At 35.3% G+C, this 19,401-nt stretch overlaps 2 protein-coding genes across 4 annotated transcripts in view; one reads left to right on the top strand and one right to left on the bottom strand.

Annotated features, from left to right (window-relative positions):
* Positions 1–19,401, top strand: part of STIM2 (stromal interaction molecule 2) — a 125,965-nt gene that overhangs the window by 55,453 nt on the left and 51,111 nt on the right. For all 3 annotated transcript variants that reach the window (XM_053577576.1, XM_053577575.1, XM_053577577.1), the window contains exons 2-3: positions 4,831–4,961; positions 19,248–19,362. In XM_053577576.1, coding sequence (XP_053433551.1) covers positions 4,831–4,961; positions 19,248–19,362 — 246 coding nt within the window. The remainder of the gene's footprint in view (positions 1–4,830; positions 4,962–19,247; positions 19,363–19,401) is intronic.
* On the bottom strand, positions 8,865–9,235 carry LOC128575853 (cytochrome c oxidase subunit 6C-like). The gene has a single exon (XM_053577578.1). The coding sequence runs from the start codon at positions 9,191–9,193 to the stop codon at positions 8,966–8,968; it is 228 nt and encodes a 75-aa protein (XP_053433553.1). The 5' UTR covers positions 9,194–9,235; the 3' UTR covers positions 8,865–8,965.

Below are 19,401 nucleotides of genomic sequence, written 5' to 3'. Positions count from 1 at the left end.
TATTCTTGGTTTGTCAAGGGAAATGTGAATTAAAGTGGAGATACACAATCAAAAGAAAAGTAAAGGTATAGGTATGTGTTCTAGATGGTGAATATTCCAGAAGTGTAAAGTGAGCCCCTTCCGTTGGCCACATTTATGCTTCTTGGTGCTCTGAGCTCCTCAGGTCCTTCAGCCAGGACCTGACAATATCTCTGAAAGTAATACTTTATTTTTTTATGACAGTAGTGACACTGACTCATTTATGTTCATTATACTGACACTTGAGTATAGATCTGGAGTTTTAAAGACTTGGTTAGAAGTCAACTGTCAATTCTAGGGGTATAATTTTAAGCAAGTTATTCATGAGTTTCACATCCACATCTGAAAAATGGAGATAATACGTGCCTCACACAAGGTTGCAGGGAATCAAATACGTACATAAAATAAAATTGGTTTCTAGAATACAGCAGACATTTCTTATTAGGTGAAATAATTTTAATTCATTTAACTTTATTTCTGCATAATCAGCCTTCATGTTTGGCTCAGAATACAGGAAAACGAGGTGGAATTTAATTGTGGTGTTGATTGCTGGCTTCGGTTTGGCTTCGTTCTGTTGCCAGATACTTCCTTTTCCCTCAGTATGAAGTCCCGCTGTGGATCCAGAGAAAAGAAAAGAATGCTCAGCATGTAATGCTAAAAAGACACATTATATCACATTGCATTTAACCCAGGTGAGGGTACAGAGTGGAGGAAGTCCCACGCGTTACAGGCGCTCTGCATTCTGTTTGGATGAACAAGTGAATTCTGTTTGAATGGGAAAGATGATCTGGGTAGGGAGTACACGAGGTGCACCTGCACATTTTGGGTAGCTAAAGTAGATGTCCATGAAATATTGACAAAGAAGGACAGTTTTTGTAGTTTAGCAGTTTATTTTGAAATCATTATACCAGATTAACTATAGGCACAGAGCTTTTTATAAGCTGTAAGTGATTGTACTTTAAAGGAATTAAAGTTTTATGTGAAGAAATGGATGACTTTTGCCATAAGTCAACTCCTGTTGTTTCTTCTCACTTGGCAAAGCACCAAACCCTAGTGCAGTCTCCCCATCTGGCTCCTCTGCTGTTGGGAGGCCTGGACTTCCGAGTGCTGCCAGGGTTGCTGCAGCTTGTGCCCACAGCTGTGCCTCTCAGTCTTGCCTCTATCCTGTTCCACTGTCGCCAGAGTGATCTTTCTGTAAGGAATTGGGTTGTGTTAGTCTCTTCCTTGCAACCCTTAATGGCTTCCTAAAGTTTTCAGGAAAAAATCCAAATCCCGTAGTATGGAAAACAGAGATTTTAGAGATCTGGCTTCTGAGCAGTGTTCTACCCCATTTCCATATTTTCTTTATACTTCAGGCATATTAACCCACTAGCACTTCTCTGAATGCCCCATGTGAGGCAGATATTATCTCCATGGTCTTTTCATGTCACTTAACATATGATAAATCAGTCTTCTTCCAGGTATTTTTCTTCTCTTCTCAAGGTTGTCAACTACAGGTCAGTTAAAATGCGCCAAGTTTGCCTAATGTAGGGGGGTCTACATGTCTCTTCTCTCATTAGACTGTGAGCTTCTTTGAATACAGGACACTCTATTATCTCTTTAATTTCTAATGCCTGTCACTGCCTTGCATGGTAGAAAATCCTAGAAGTTTGTGATTTAGTTAAGATGTGAAGTAACAGAATTTATCAGAGGCTTAAAATACACCAAGCTAAGTCCTGGGTGTTATGAACATGTGAGAAAGGAAGAACAGATTCCCTGCCCTGTTATAATCTTAGTTAGTTTTATGGAATGATTTAAGATAAGTGACGTATAAATCATTTAGAGCAGTGGTTCTCAGTCTTCCTAATGCTGTGATGTATTTTCATTGTTACAAAGGGGTCGCGACCCACAGGTTGAGAACTGCTGATTTAGAGATTAATAAAGAAGAGCATTAAGTGTGACTTCGGTAAAACGATTTGAACATCAAGATATAATCAAATTTCAAATCCTTGATATTTCATATCTGCTTTTTGCTTAGTTTTTATCCTTAATATATACTACTACTAATACAGCTGTGCCTTTTACTTATTTATCTTGTTATGTTCATAGACCCCCACTAGAATATAAGTTTTATGAGTTTTCCAGTGACTGGCACGTGATAGGTGCTTGGTAGTTAGTCATTGAATGGATGGAATGGAGAAAGAGTGAATGCTGGGAGATAGTATTTATGACAATTCATGGAGAAGTTACATCTTGAAGTAGATCTTGAGAGAGAGGTAGACCTTGAAAGAGAATTTCATTAGAAGAGTTAGTGTTTATGAAATATGTTCATTTAAGTAAGTAATTACTGATTTTATTTTTATATGAATTTTTTTCAGGTCATATGTTACTCCTAATTTTCTCCTAAAGCTGTCTAAATTTTGTACAGCCCTCATTATTAACTCAGAGAGTTTAACAACAAAGTCTATTTAATTAGAGTGAATGATGTTGACCCTTTCTTTATATACCAGCTGCAGCAAATTCATTCACGTTATATGGTTTTTAGCAAAGTAAAGTATGTGTAAAATACAGGTCTGCTGGAGGCAGTTACACGTTGTATACAGATTGTCTTTACACTACACATTGCTTAGGTACCTAGAAATGGTCTTCTGCTGTCCGTCTGTCAAAGTAATTGCCAAAAAATTGGAACTCATAGACCTAGCAAGGTTCTGGTGGTTTGTGATTTAGAGATCATAATTGAACATTATGATAGAAGTTCTTAGATTTTAGCAATTTTTTTTTTTTTTTTTTTGTAGAGACAGAGTCTCTCTTTATGGCCCTCGGTAGAGTGCCGTGGCCTCACACAGCTCACAGCAACCTCCAACTCCTGGGCTTAAGCGATTCTCTTGCCTCAGCCTCCCGAGTAGCTGGGACTACAGGCACCCACCACAACACCCGGCTATTTTTTGGTTGCAATTTGACCGGGGCCGGGTTTGAACCCGCCACCCTCGGTATATGGGGCCGGCGCCTTACCGACTGAGCCACAGGCGCCGCCTAATTTTAGCAATTTTTAATCAGTGTTTTATGTATTTGTATGTACACATACTTGTATGTCACATATAACTTATAATTTCAATTCGCAGTTTTATAGTTTCCTTTCTCTTCTGTTTTCTTCCTTAAAAAATTAAAATTAGAGTAATATTAAAGAAATTAAAATTAGATTTTGAATTTAAACTATTAAAAATTTTAAATCACCAAAATATATTTTTGGCTATAAGTCTAAACATTGTAGATAATATAAGTTAGAATTGTGTTTTAGAAAATAAAATTATCTTTGAGTATCAAGTACTAGCTTCTCTTCTTCCAATTTTTTTCTTCCTAAGCACAGAATTAGATATTCTTAGGTACTTAACAGCAGCAGTAGACTTTAGTAAGTATCTAGTCTGCTTGCTTTATTATAGAGATGAGGTAACCAAAACACAAGGACAAGTGATTTGTCCCCAGTTAACTGACAGTAGTTAATTAATGATTAGGGCCAGAATGATACTTTCATCAATAGTTAAAAATTTAGTATAATCAAACTTTAACTTAGCCCCTCTCTTATGCTGTGCATATTAAACTTTAAGGCCCCTCTCCTATGCTGTGCATGTTAAACTTTAAGGCCATGTTGTTTCTAGAAATACATGTGGCTCTGACGGCATTTTGAAAGGATATTGTTTTGGTGACCCAGTAAAATGCAAGTAAGTTCCTGGAATTTGTTATTAGTCCACCAGCCAGCCAGATTGAGAGTGAGTAAAGCTTCGGCAGTACTTTTCCATTTTGATACATAGGTTGTTTACTAGTCATGTGAATAGAAGGTAATTTTCATCAGTCTGATTTGAAGCCATTGGCGGTCCTGTGGCTCAGTCGGTGAGGCGCCGGCCCCATATACCGAGGGTGGCAGGTTCAAACCCGGCCTCGGCCAAACTGCAACCAAAAAATAGCCGGGCGTTGTGGTGGGCGCCTGTAGTCCCAGCTACTCGGGAGGCTGAGGCAAGAGAATCGCTTAAGCCCAAGAGTTGGAGGTTGCTGTGAGCTGTGTGAGGCCATAGCACTCTACCGAGGGCCATAAAGTGAGACTCTGTCTCTACCAGAAAAAAAGAAAAACCCAACTTGCTCTCTAAATGTGTTACTTTTTTGCAACCTGAATATGAGGATTCACTCATATTTTATAGGAAGAGATTTGACCAATAAATGTATATTAGAAAACCACGAAGAACAAGATTAAAAAGGAATTCAGTTAGTCTTTTCCTTTTTCTGTTGTTATTGAACCCTAAGAAGGTGTGTATGTATTTAAGTTGTATGAGTAGACCCTTGGATTAACTTGAAAATGAAAAAAAATCATGTGACTATTCTGCACGTCCCTTGGTTTTTTTTTTTGGTGATAACTTTCCTAGGATTTATATTTTAGCTAAATTGAATTGTATAAAAATAGCACCTTATATTCTGTGGTTTTTAGTTTTTTTAAGTGAGGGGAAATCATTTTTTCTAGTGGGGAGATGATTACAAATATAACAGATTGACTAAGAAATGGTTAAAGATGTAGACGATTTTAGGCAACCTGAAGTTACTATTAGTGTAATTCCTGGTTGTAGTTGCCTAATTCTAATTAAATTAGGTAATTTATTTTTAGTCAGTTGTGTTTGTATAATATACTTTTGATGTAAAGAATACTTTGCTAGACATGTTAAAGCTGCTTAGTTTGACTTAGTCTAAAGTTTAATTGTGTCGGTTTAAAAAAAAAAAATGACATTTTCTAACTGTAGCCTGTGCTTTGCTATGGCAAGTTAGTAATTACCCTTTGTTCTATTTCAGATCCCTGCATGTCACTGAGTCCACCATGCTTTACAGAAGAAGATAGATTTAGTCTGGAAGCTCTTCAAACAATACATAAACAAATGGATGATGACAAAGATGGTGGAATTGAAGTAGATGAAAGTGATGAAGTAGGTGGAGAAACATTTCCCCTCATACTCTCTTACAACACAACAACTGCATTTCTAATGTTAACTTTAAGATTCCTCATATGGCTCAAGGCCTTCATTTTTAGCTTCTTTAGTTTTTTTTTTTTTTACATGTTAATTTTAGCTCTATATTTACAGTTTTTCTGGGTCCCCTATTTGTATATAAGCATTCCTAGTTCTATAAAAATTTTCAATCTCATATTCTTGGATTTCTTAAGTATGTATATATTCTGTTTCCACTGTATCAGTTATCTATTGTTGCTTTATAAACCATCCGAAGATGTAATGGCTTAAGGCAGCAGTTCTCAACCTGTGGGTCGCGAACCCTATGTAACAATGAAATACATCGTGGCATTAGGAAGATTGAGAACCACTGGCTTAAGATGACAACAGTTTATTATTTCTTCTTCTTCTGTGGGTTCACTGGACCTGGCTAGGCAGTTCCTGTGTTTTCTTACGTATAAGCTGAAGTCACCATGGCAGTTGTATTCATTTGGGAGCTCTGCTGGGACTGGGGTGTCTAAGATGGCCTCTTTTTCTTCATGATCTCTGTCTGTGTGACCTCACATCATTTGGGAATCTAGCTCAAGCTTTATTACAGCATGGCAAGTGCTAGTGTTCCAAGAGGGAAGTTCCCTTGTGCAAGCTTACCATGCCTCTGCTTGCCAACGTTCACTAATATATTGGCTAAAGCAACTCATTTGGCTAATCTCAGAATCTATATGGGAGAGAATTATACAAGGATATAGATAACTAGGAGATGTAGTTCATTGGAGACCACCAACTAGGTAATTTACTGTACCCACTGTCTTTAGTTTTGAATCATTAGAGAATAGACCTTCCCCTGGTCTAGTCTTCCTCTTAGTTTCTCTATGAAAGTTGTTACTTTTATTTGACTGTGGTCTTATTCTAGCCAAATCCCTTGGTCATTTTCAGACCTCTTTAACCTCTTTGTTGGATTTGTCATTGCTGGAATACCTTCAGTTTATATAATGCTAAATTACATTGCTTTCTATATTACTATCTAATGTTATATAACAATGACATACTTTAATTACATTGTTATCCAGTAGTGACATTCTTTAAAGATCAGGTCTTGACATGCTGTTTCCTTTGAGAATGCGCATCCATTTTTCAGGTTATTCCTGACTCCTCTATGTCTAAACCAATCCATATCCCTGATCTGTGGGTATTACTTTCTGACTGATGTTTAGAGAGTTCTTACTTTAAACTTAGTATGTTTAAAACAAAATCTCAGTTCTCTTATTTTAAATGTCTCTCTGTTCAATGACATGTAGAGACATACATCTTCTCAATTCTTATTCTCCTAAAGTAGGAGTTGGCAGACTTTTCCTATAAAGAGCCAATTTGTGGGTTAAGATGGGTCCTCCAAAAACATTTGTTGAAGTCCTAATACTTAGTACTGCAGATGCCAGTCACAAGTCCTGTACTTCTGACACTGGTTATAAGTCCAGAATTTCCATGAACTCCCTACCAGGTGATAACCTGCTAGAATGGCCTGCAGAACTCAGGAAAACATTTTATTTACATTTAACTAGCTTGTTATAAAATATACAACTTAGGAACATCCAAATGGAAAAAATGCATAGAGCAAGGCATGAGGGCAAGACATTAGGGGAAGGGCACAGAGCTCCCATGTCCCCTCTATGCATCTCACCCTCCCATTGCCTTAATATTTTCACGGCAGCTCTTGTTGTAAGAGTTTTTAAAGAGCTTCATCTTCTTGGAGGTCAGTGGGTGGCACTGAAAGTTAAAATCATTTGTGTTCGGCCTTATTTTAAAGTTATTTAGGGGCTCTACCCTAGGTTAACTTCATTAATATAAAAGCTTGGTGTTATTAAATTATAAAATAAAAAGTGAGGTAAAATTAAATGTAAATAGAAATTCTAATTTTTTTTCCTTTCTGAAATAGATTGGACTGTACATCCCTAGTGGGCTGGGCCACACCCAATTTGGAGACCACTGCACTAATGAATTGTAAATCAAGGTCATGAGTTACATAGACTTTAGTCCATTTTTATAAGAACAGACAACTGTGAAAATTTTTTAAGAAAGCAAGTTCCAGAGACACTGCTCATTGTATTTATTCTCTGATTTCCACTGTCACTATTATGCACGTTTCTTCAACATCTAGCACATCAGTTACTGACCTTGTGATGGCTGTTCTGCTTTTGACGATTTAATTTAGCTCTGAAACCTGTGATACCTGTAAGAAAAGCCCACTTATTTATATTAATACTAAGTTAGGAAAAAAGGGAATGAGTGAGGCAGAGAATTTAGATATATATCATTTTCATATGGGAAGACATGATTATGCTCTATATTTTATTCCTTCTCTTGGGGAAAAAAACCTTTTCCTTTAGATTTGTCACTATGACTTTGTATTTTGGTTGCAAATTTTATTAATTTTAAAATTTAATTTATATCTGGAATGTGAGTGCCTAATTATTGATCAAAGATACCTTAGAAGTAGTGATTTTTGGATACCTGTAAAGAGGAGTCTTTAGAAGAAAGATCTGTACGTGGGTGAAAGTTATCTTTTGGCATTTCTTTGAAGGCATTTTGATATTTAATAGTGTATTGAGCACAAAATAATCATTTGTCATTTTAGTTACCTCTTCTCTATTCAGGTTAAATTATTCAAGTTGATATGGAAGCTATATTCATGTTTTAAAAGCAAGGTAGAAAAATGTTTGGGGCACTCTAATAGTTTGTATTTAGCCTGCAGAATGAGGAAGGACAAAGACCTTTGCAGCCAAATCCTTGGGCCTCAAGGGAGAGAAGAAGTGGATGAAAGGGAGTTGGCAAAATTGTGAGAAATTGCTCCAAGGAATAAATCAGATTATGCTCCCTGGACAAGCAGTATTAACTTCACATGAAAACTTATTAGAAATGCAAATTCTTACCCCAGCCTCAGCTCTAATGAATCAGCAGCTTGGGGGTCAGGTCTGACAATCTGTTTTACTAAGTCCTCTTGGTGATTCTGATGTCAGGTGAAGTTTGAAAACCTCTGGGTAAATCTTCAGGACACTGATGGTAGCTGAAAATGCTTTACCTTGACTGCTTATGATTACACAGTATAATTATAAATCTTATTTTCTTATGATTAGATCAATGAGAAAATGGTTCATGGCTTACCATTTGTGCCTTAATAAATTGTCTAGTTTTTACATTATGCTTTTATAAGAGTTTTTATCAGATTAGTCACAGTATTATATATTTGGCTACTATGATGCTCTTACAAATAACACTGTTTTCATTCCCTGTACTTTGTGATTTTACTTTTGCCACGTTCAACCTTAAAAATTTCTTTGTCCTACAAGAAACTATGGACACGCAATTGTTATAAAGAAGAACTGTTTGTATTTTTTCTGCAGGGAGGATTCTTAGCTTTGGTTAAATTAAGGTGCTTCTCTAACGTATATAGTAAAGAAGCATTGTGTAAGTTTTTGAGATCTTAAGAAAATGTGTCTTTATTTTTTTAGTTATAACTAGAATATTTCTTAAATTGTGAAATGTCTGTCCTGCCTCAGCATTTATTTAGTTGAATAACCTGGCTCTTATGTCTTGCCTTGACAGTTGTAGTACCTGTTTACTGGACTTCCTCCTCCATCTCTTGCTTTTCCAATTCATTTACCGACTGCTATTGAATTATCTTTTTTGTTTATGACATTTGATAAGAACTAATTTTTAGTCATATATTTGCTTGTCCCTAAAAGCAAGTACAACAGAAACCAGAAAACTTTCTCTTCTCCTATCATTTCTTACCATCCAGCAGTGTCCAAACTGTGGTCTGAGCGTAGATTATATGAGGACTTTATTTTTTTTTTTATTTTTTTTTATTTATTTATTTATTTTTTTTTTTATTAATAGTTTATTTATCACTCATATTCATAGCTCAGGAACACGGGTCAGTGACAAACGTCTATGTTAATCAGCCCAAAGAAATTCTTTATATTCCAAAATTACTTTACGCTCTGAAAGACACCAGCCTTCCTCATCTCCTCAAAATATTTCACAGAATCATAATTTCTGTAGAAATCTGCATATGCCTTCTTTCTTGGTTCAGCCACAGCATACTTATAGAAAGCTGCAACCCCCAGGGATACAACAAATGCTCCAACAATGTGAATCCGCAGGTGCCTGGCCAAGAGGCCACGCATCTGAGGTTTGGCCAAAGCACTGGAAGCCATGGTAGTCACTGTTCTTGATGGGTATGCCAACCTGAACGCGTCCTTCCCCGAGGACTTTATCTTAGGTTGTGCATGTCATGAAAATTATATATGTACCTTTTTTTTTTTTTTTTCTCATCAGCTTTCATTAGTGTTTGTGTATTTAATGTGTGGCCCATCAACTCTTCTTCCAGTGTGGGCAGAGAAGCCAAAGGATTGTACATCCCTGCATCTACCTCTATCCCCAAATTCTGATTTATTATAGTGGGTTCCTTTTTTTGTTGAGGGTGCCTTACTTATTGACTATTGGAGAAACAACATTGGTAGCATTTAGTTCAGGCATAATACATATAGATTAATTAGGTTTTTGTGGTGAACTAGGAAGTTAACCACCATAACACAGTTTCTGTAGAAAGAAGTATACTTCAAATGATAAGTATACAATATGAAACGCAATCGAGTTATAAATTGTGAATGATTACCGCATAATATGAGATCTGTCTATGAAGAGCCCAAAACTGGAAATTATCTTATGGCATCCTGGAGCATTGAAACATTCCATCCACACCTCTGTTTCAACTAGTGAATCATTTAGCCCCTTTCTCAAATTATTTCAGCTTCCCTTAGACCACATGGTAATTGTATATTTTCATTTAAAAAATCTTTTCTCATTCCTGTTTCATTAGTTTTTAATTTACCTCAGCAAGAAGGTCATATTAAACATAGTGGATAGACTGGAAGGGGGCAGAGGAATAGGGGTATGAATCAGGACCGTGGGCTTCTCTGCTTCAGCTCTTGCCCTGGGGTACAGCGAGCGAGTCCTGCTCCCTCCTTCCCTGAGCATTTTTTTGGAGCACAGAATGATACTGCTTATAAATATACATACATAGGGAGAGTTTAGTACACGAGTTTGCATGAGTACTGAATCTGTTTATTCCCATTTCACAAATGAATTAAATAAAATTTTGCCTCTACTATAACATTAACACTGTTAACCTTATATTATTATTATAGATAGAGTGCCCATGTAATTTATCCTCCAAACTGGAATAATTGTGAGAGTTCAAGAGAGTGCTATTAATAATTACACTAGAACAACAGGTGTAAACAAGGACTGTCCAGGCAAATGGGCCTTGTAATTGCCCTCACCATATGGCATATCACAGTCTGCTTTCTATTGTACTTGCCTTTATCTTTTGCTTCCTCACTAAGTTGCTATTAAATTGATCTAAGTTTTATGCCAAGATTTGTACTATTAGTAAAGCTTGGCTCTGTGTCAGTCTAGTTCTTATGCTGAGCCTTTTCATGTTGTACAGTTTGTTGTACAGAAACACTCAGGGTTTTTCAAATTCCTTTTTCTTTCTTATAATTGATTATTTTTTGTCCTTTTGTTCTTTAGAATAATATAGTGTATTATAGTGTATTTTTATGTTAAAATAATCCTCATTGACCCTTTCATTGATACTTGTGTAATTTCTTTTTTTTTTTTAGAATATATTTCTTGGCTTTCCAATATTTTCTTTCTTTTTAAAACAATTTCCCCCAGTTTTATTGAGATATAATTGATAAAAAATAAAAATTGTATATATTTAAAGTGTACGACATTTGATATGTATACATTGTGAAATGGTTATTATGCAAAGTCCTGTAACCTTACATGTCAAAGGTTATAAATTGTCAGTTATGAAATAAATTTGGGGAATCTAATGTACAACTGGCAACCATAGTTAAAAATCCTGTATTATATATAATAATTGAAATTTGCGAAGAGAGTAGAAATTTTACCACACACAAAAAGATGACTACATGTTCATATCTGAAGATTTTTTTTTTTGAGACAGAGGCTCACTTTGTCAGCTTTGATAGAGTGCTATGGTATCATAGCTCACAGCAACCTCAAACTCTTGGATTCAAGCGATCCTCTTGCCTCACTTTTTGATTTTTAGTGGAGACAGGGGTCTTGCTCTTGCTTAGGCTGGTCTTGAACTCGTGAGCTCAAGAGATCCACTGCCTTGGCCTCCCAGAGTGCTAGGGTTATAGGAGCGAGCCATCGTGCCGGGCCTATATCTGAAGATTTTTATAAAAAAGCCTAAGTTTTCTGTGAATGCACCTAGTGTTTGGCCTGCTAGAATTTCTGTAAGGACATAGTGCTACAAGTCACTGACCACATAGTATTTGAAGGCAGTTTTGCTCTAGAAAGTATTTTGGTGGTCATGAAGTCAAGTACTATGCTAGACTGACATATGAGGGAGGTGTAATGTAAATTCTTTTTATCTTTAGGTAACCTAACCTATGTGATTACAATGTCATGGTTTATAAAGTATATATGTTGTTTTACGTTATCTTTAGAAGTACTTTTCTTGAGGGGGTTAAGACACATGATATCCCTGTTTTCTAGGTGAGGAGACAGGGGCTTAGGTCACACTATGTGTGTAAGGAGAACGGGGATTAGTGACCACTTTTACTTGTATTGTCAATTTAGGATTTCCATAGTGGATTTGCGTTCACCAAGGAACTCTATATTATTTGCTGTACATTATTTGAAGATTAATGCCACTGAACTTCAGATTCTACTTTCAGCTTTCTTTCAAGGCCTGAATTTCAATAAATATTTGTCTTTTCTTCATACATTTTCAGTAATTAGTGACCATTTTTAAAATTTCTCTAGCTAGCTTGCCTCATTTCTAAAATTAGCAGTTTTCTATTGAGTTTTGGAAAAGTTTGAACAGGCAGAATTGTATGCTTTTTCCCTCAGTAGGATGTTGGGAAGAGAGTTAAATGGGAGCTGATGATTTCTAGTGTGTTTGGTTCAGTTAAACATTTTCCAATTTAGCTTTAACATAAAGTATTTCTCATTATAGTGTTTTCTAGTCACATTCTGTGATCAACATATTGAAGATCTGTGAGATACAGAATATACTTTTATTTTGTGTGGTCTGTTAAGAGTTATGGTGATATCCTGCAGTCATGTTTTAAAACAGAGATATTTTTATTTTATTTTATTTTTTTTTATTTTTATTGTTAAATCATAGCTGTGTATATTAGTGCAGTCAAGGGGTACAATGTGCTGGTTTCATATACAATCTGAAATATTCTCATCAAACTGTTCAACGTACCCTTCATGGCATTTTCTTAGTTATTGTATGTAGACATTTGTATTCTGCATTCTAAGATGCACCAAAGGTGTGGCCCCACCCATAAAACAGAAATATTTTTAGATGGTAATTCCAGGGAAAATTTAATTCAGTGTATTTATTCAGTCTTCACCCAACTTTTTATGAGGAGATAGTTTCTTTATAACACATGAGCTATAGGCATCTTCATAAACTTTTTTTTAAAATTTGCTTTTTTTGAGATAATCTCTCATTTTGTTAAGTACACGTTTAGCATATAGTCACAAACTCATTCTGGTCTTTCCAAAGTAGATGAATAGCTATAATACCACATCCAGTCTATATGGAAATTAGCTTATTTCTGAAAAAATGTGGATCCTGAAGCCCCAGAACTCTACTTTTGTGTTGTGTTCATTTGATGCTGAGAATTATGTAGGACATTGTTTTTTAATCTGTATCACCTAAATGAAACAGTTGCCATTTGTTCCAACTGATCGGACCATTTCCAAGACGTCCTCCTTTCTCTAATGTACAACTGGCAACCATAGTTAACCTTCATCATGGTTTTCAGCCTAGAATTTATCTCCAGCTCTTGGACCTTTTCCAAGTGAGAGGTAGTTTCTGAGTATTTCAGTGGCAGTGATTTTTCTATGTATTTCCACTGGACTTTGAAGATGTCAGTCAAGAATAGGAGGGATGACAGGAGAGGCTGGGCCAATCAGAGAGCTCCCTTAAAATATGAAATACCTGATTTTGAATGAAACGTTTAGTGTATTATATCTCAAATAAGAAGCAGTACAGTTAATCAAATATTATTCCTAAACTGCCAACACAGCTTTGTCATCCTAATTATCATTAGGATGACAGTAATTAATTACCATAATTACCTGCTTTTTTATGCCAGCAATGAAGAGGCCTGGAGCCATCAGATCACAAAAGGCATTTTCCATAAATTGTTGAGAATTTAATATTTTTCCTTGCAAGAAGTGGTCCAAAGTCTGGAAGAAAGAGTAGTCAATTGGTGCAAGGTCAGCTGAATACGGTAGATGACAATCCCGCTTTTGTAGTTTGAGCAGAGTTGTTTGTATGAGATATGGTTGAGTGTTGTTTTGAAAGAGGAGTGCCCTGTCTCTGTTGACTACCTTAGCTGCTTCATCACAAGCATCCTTATCATTTCATCTAATTGGTTGCAGCAGCCATCCACTATTATCGATTGACCAGCTTTGTTGAAACTGTAGTGGACAATACCAGTGCTGGACCAACAAACAGACATCATTAGTTTTTTTTGGTGAATATTCCGTTTGGGACTGTTTTTTGGCACTTCATCTTCATCCAAACATTGTGTGAATACTTGCGATTATCAAAAGAAGCTGTCTTTCTTTTGTGTGTGTGTGTGTATATGTGTGTGTGGTTTTTTGGCTGGGGCTGGGTTTGAACCTGCCACCTCCGGCATATGGGACTGGCGCCCTACTCCTTGAGCCACAGGCGCCACCCGAAGCTGTCTTTCATCACTCAAAACAATATGGTGTAGAAATGGTTCACCTTTATGTTGTGTCAGCAATGAAAGGCAAGCTCAGAGAGAATTTCTCCTCTGATGCTCATTTAATTCATGTGGAACCCACCTACCTGGTTTCTTTACCTTGCTGACTTGTTTCAGATGGTCTATTATTGTTTGAATAGTAATGTCAAACCTTGCTTCTAACTTCCAAGTAAGTTGAGATAGATACATTTCCATTGTATCTTTCAGTACATCATTATGGGGGGGGGGGGTCCTCAGGTTACTTCAGGGCTCCTTTTCAAACTAAAGTCACCAGAATGGAACTTCTCAAACAGCTGGTCTGTGAGTTCATTAGCCACATCCTTCCCAAAGCACTTCGTTGATATTTTGAGCTGCCAGTGCTGCATTGGTTCCATGACAGAACTCATATTTGAAAATAATGTGAATTTTTGACTTATCTGTGTTTTTGTTTTTGATTAGAAACAAAAACCTTATAAAGGACGAATGAACATAAATACATTCAGAAAAGCAATCAGACAATTGCTACATTGAAATATTAAGCAATAATAATAATAATGCAAAGAAAGTAACATTCACATTGTCAAATAAGAGTATGTCTATTATAGAATGCTTTGACTCTGAGATTCAGTATAGAGTCATCAGTTAATTTCTTATTTTCAAGTATCAAAAAATAGACAACCAATATTTATGAATAAAAGATAATTTCAAAAAAACAGGTCATGCTAAATCTTGTAGACAGTAGAAAAAGAAGAAATATATCAAATTCATTCTACTTGATCTGGGTACCCCTAATATTAAAGTTGGAGAAAATATATTATTATAAAGGAGAAATTACAAACATATGTCAGTTATAAATGAGGATATAATATCTTAAACATATTAACATGTTGAGTTGAAAATTAATGTGTAAGTAATACTTTAGTCAAAATTAAAACCAATTTATGTGGATTAGTCACTATTTTCTTTTCTTTTTTTAATTTTTCTTCTTTTCCTTTCCCCCAGCCCTTCCCTCCTTCCCTGTCTGCTCTCCTCTTCCCCCATGCCCCACCAAGTCATTAATTGTCATTAATTAATTGTCTTCAAATCAAAATTGAGTACATAGAATTAATACTTCTCCACTCCTGTGATGCTTCACTAAGAATAATGTGTTCCACCTCCATCCAGGTTAGTACAAATGCTGAAAAATCTCCATTTTTTTTTTTATGATTGAATAATATTGCATTGTATACATATGCCACAGCTTACCGATCCATTTCTGGGTTGAAGGACATTTAGGTTGTTTCTACATTTTGGCAATTGTAAACTGGGCTGTGATAAACAGCCTAGTACAAGTGTCTTTATAATAAAAGGTTTTTTTCCTTCTGGATAGATGCCCAGTAATGGGATTACAGGATCAAACGGGAGGTCTAGGTGAGTTCTTTGAGGTTTCTCTATACTTCCTTCTAAAAAGGTTGTATTAGTTTGCAGTCCCACCAGCAGTGTAAAAGTGTTCCTTTCTCACCACAACCATGCCAGCATCTGCAGTTTTGAGATTTTGTGATATAGGCCATTCTTGCTGGGATTAGGTGATATCTCAGGGTGGTTTTAATCTGCATTTCTCTAATAATTAAGGATGATGAACATTTTTTCATATGATTGCTGGCCATTTGTCTGTAATCTTTGGAGAAGATTCTATTCACGTCTCTTCCCCATTGATGTATGGGGTTGTTGGTTTTTTTCTTGTGAATTAATTGAAGTTCTTGGTATATATAGATCCTGGTTATTAAGTGTTTATCTGATTTGAAATATGAAAATATCCTTTCCCATTGGGTAGGTTGTCTGTTTGCTTTGGTTGTTGTCTCCTTGGCTGTACAGAAACTTTTCAGTTTAATTAAATCCCATTTGTTTATTATTGGTGTTGTTGCTATTGCCATGGCAGTCTTCCTCATAACATCTTTCCCCAGGCTGATATCTTCAAGTGTTTTTCTTACTCTTTCTTTGAGGATTTTTATTGTTCCATGCCTTAAATTTAAGTCTTTTATCCATCTTGAATCAAATTTTGTGAGTGGAGAAAGGTACTGGTCCAGTTTCAGTCTTTTACATGTGGATATCCAATTCTCCCAGCACCATTTATTGAATAGGGAATCTTTCCCCCAGTGGATGCTCTTGTTTGGTTTATCGAAGATTAGGTGGCTGGAGTTGTTGATTTCATTTCCTGGTTTTCTATTTGATTCCAAATGTCTATATCTCTATTTTTGTGCCAGTACCATGCTGTCTTAACCACTATGGCCATGTAATACAGCCTAAAATCTGGTATGGTGATACCCTCGACTTTCTTTTTATTACTAAGACCTGCCTTAGCTATACAAAACCTTAGCTGGTTCCATACAAAACGCAGAATCATTTTTTGCAAGTCTTGAAAATAGGATGTCAGTATTTTAATAGGGATGGCGTTGAATTGGTAAATTGCTCTGGAAAGTATAGACATTTTAACAATGTTGATTCTTTCCAGCCATGAGCATGGTATATGTTCTTCCATTTGTTAAAGTCCTCTGCTATTTCCTTTCTTAAGATTACATAATTTTCTTTATACAGGTCCTTCACCCCTTTTGTTAGGTATATTCCTAAGTATTTCATTTTCTTTGGGGCTATGGTGAAGGGAGTTGTGTCTTTAATTAACATCTCATCTTGGCTGTTGTTGGCATATACAAAAGCAACTGACTTGTGGACATTGATTTTATATACTGAAACATTACTGTATTTTTTAATGACTTCCAAGAGTCTTGTGGTTGAGTCTTTAGGGTTCTCTAAGTATAAGATCATATCATCAGCAAAGAGGGAGAGTTTGACCTCCTCTGCTCCGATTTGGATGCCCTTTATTTTCTTATCTTGTCTAGTTATATTGGCTAGAACTTCCAGCACTACGTTGAATAGTAATGGTGACAGAGGACAACCTTTTTGGTTCCAGTTCTAAGAGGAAAAGCTTTCAGTTTGACTCCATTCAGTAAAATATTAGCTGTGGGTTTGTCATAAATAGCTTGGATCAGTTTCAGAAATGTGCCACCAATGCCTATACTCCTTAGTGTTCTAATTAGAAAAGGATGCTGGATTTTGTCGAATGCTTTTTCTGCATTTATTGAGAGGATCATATAGTTTTTAGTTTTACTTCTGTTGATACGGTGAACTTAACCATGTTTTTTTAGAAAACCAAAAATTGCTCTAAAAAAAAATTGAAAGATAATCAGTCACAAGCCAAAATGTGTGTTTGAAAGAATGAGAATATACCTTCACAATAAAAATAAAACACCCAAGTGTCAAGGTGAAATGTCAGCGATATCAAGTGTCAAACTTAGTACTTGAGGAAACCAGACATTTCATATTTAATGACTTATGCTTAAAAAAGAGGCATAGAGAAAAAAGGAATAAGATACTATTTGTAACAACAGAATACATAAAGGCTAGACTAGATCTTTTAGATTAGTGCTTTTCAAACTGTGGACGATGAAGGACCAGATTTTTAATTCCCGGTCAATTGTGGACAAGGTCTGCAAGGTAAATTCATTCGTCACATGCTTAACTGAGATGCTTTGAAAGTGTCCCTAAAAAGTTCCTAAATTGCTACTTTCAATTTTTAGACATCTTATAGACCAGTATCAGTTTGCTGACAGATACTAACTAGTTTGTTGATGACATATTGAATAGTATTATTGATCCTAGAAGCTTGTTTCTTAATTTTGCACCTAAAGCCTTTGGTGATCAGAAAAGTGACATGATTTGCTCAGTGTTCCACAGCTGTTAAAATTTTCCTTAGTAGTTTCAGGAGAGAACAATTCTACTCAAAAACAAAATTTGGTCTTTTGTTTGAAGATGATATTCATTGTCAGTATGTATATGCCATTGACATTTGGAGTATGGGGGGTTTTTACTTTCTGTATTGTGGATTTCAGAAATAATCTTTTATTTTTCTATTTTTATTTTTATTTTTTTTGGCCGGGGCTGGGTTTGAACCCACCACCTCCAGCATATGGGACCGGCATATGGGACCAGCGCCCTACTCCTTGAGCCACAGGCGCCGCCCTGAAATAATCTTTTATATGATCTTATTTTTGGAACTATTTAAAAACTAATAAATATGCCAATTAAAACAATAAAACAAGAAAAATCAGAAATACAGAGATAGAGAAAGCATAGGTTTAAAACTGATTAGTTTTATTTAAGTAGAATTATGAGTTTATGTAGAGAAAAGTGTAAAGAGGTAAGGCCTAAAAGATTATCAAATATAAGATTAATAAGTGATATGTAAGCCATAAAAAGGAGTGCACCTTTTATTTGTTAGATAGTGGGAAACAACTGAAGAAGTAATGTAAATTGGTTTTTAGCAAAGATAATTTTAGTACTTTCTTTCTACATGTATTTTAAAGTAAGTTATAGAGGTTATACTTTAGTTTTGTAAAATAATTCTAAACATCATAATCAAATGTCCTTCAATTATAAGTAATAGCTTGAAAGCCATGAGAGCATAAAAATATACAATAATCAAGAAGATTAATATTTATTGTATTTTGAAATACATATTCTTATCACTAAATATTCGGTAAAAATATATGCAGAAATATTGAAGTAGTATGTTATACTGTTGAGTATAACGGAATGGCTTGGGTTGGAATTTTATCTTTGCTGTTTGCCATTCTTTTCACCCTTAGAAAAATTATTTAACCTCTTTGGGCCTTAGTTTTTCATCTGTAAAATAGGGATAAATGATACTTTTCTTATAAGACTGTCATAAAGTTACATGACTGTTGCTATCTCTCTCTATATATTTATGTATGTATGTATGTGTGTGTTTGTACATGTTGGGTGTATTTACAGTTGTCCTTGGCATCCATAGGGAATTGGTTTCCCCTGTAGACATTAGAATTTATAGATTCTCAACTCTCTTGTATAAAACAGTGTAGCATTTACATATAACCCACCCACACCCTCTCAGATACTTCAAATCATCTTTAGATTACTTCTAATACAAAGTAAATGCTGTTTCAATAATTGCTGTATTTTATTGTTTATGGAATAATGACAAGAAAATGTCTATGTGTTTAGTACAGATACAACCATTTTTTTTCTTGAATATTTTTGATCTGCAGTTGGTTAAGTGGATGTAAATGCATAGATATTGAGGGACAACTATGTAGACATATTTATTATATAACTAATAATAGTATCTGGTAAATAATGAGTATTGAGTAAGTACTTTACATACTGTCATTGCTGTTATAATTATAGTAGAACACATTTCATTAATACATTTTACAAACATGTAAGAGTGTGACTGTAAAATGCCAAAAATATGCTGGTTATTATCTGAAAATAGTCATCTACTGAATATCAGATTTTATCTTTTTCTCACTTTATTTAGACTAAAATAGTGAATTTAAGTATGTTTAATTTAGTGTTTTCTCTCCTGTAGTTTATTAGAGAAGATATGAAATATAAAGATGCTACTAATAAACACAGCCATCTGCACAGAGAAGATAAGCACATCACTGTTGAGGATTTATGGAAACAGTGGAAAACATCAGAAGGTAAGTCTTTCGTGGCAATCTCGACTCCTCTCTTTCTGT

Source organism: Nycticebus coucang, chromosome 23, assembly GCF_027406575.1.
Source record: "Nycticebus coucang isolate mNycCou1 chromosome 23, mNycCou1.pri, whole genome shotgun sequence".
Classification (NCBI taxonomy): Eukaryota; Metazoa; Chordata; class Mammalia; order Primates; family Lorisidae; genus Nycticebus; species Nycticebus coucang.
Note: the sequence above shows the minus strand (reverse complement) of the source record. Positions and strands in the feature narration are given on the sequence as shown.

Coding starts and splice junctions, on each gene's coding strand:
- LOC128575853 (XM_053577578.1), bottom strand. CDS start 9,193: ATGGCTTCCAGTGCTTTGGCCAAACCTCAGATGCGTGGCCTCTTGGCC.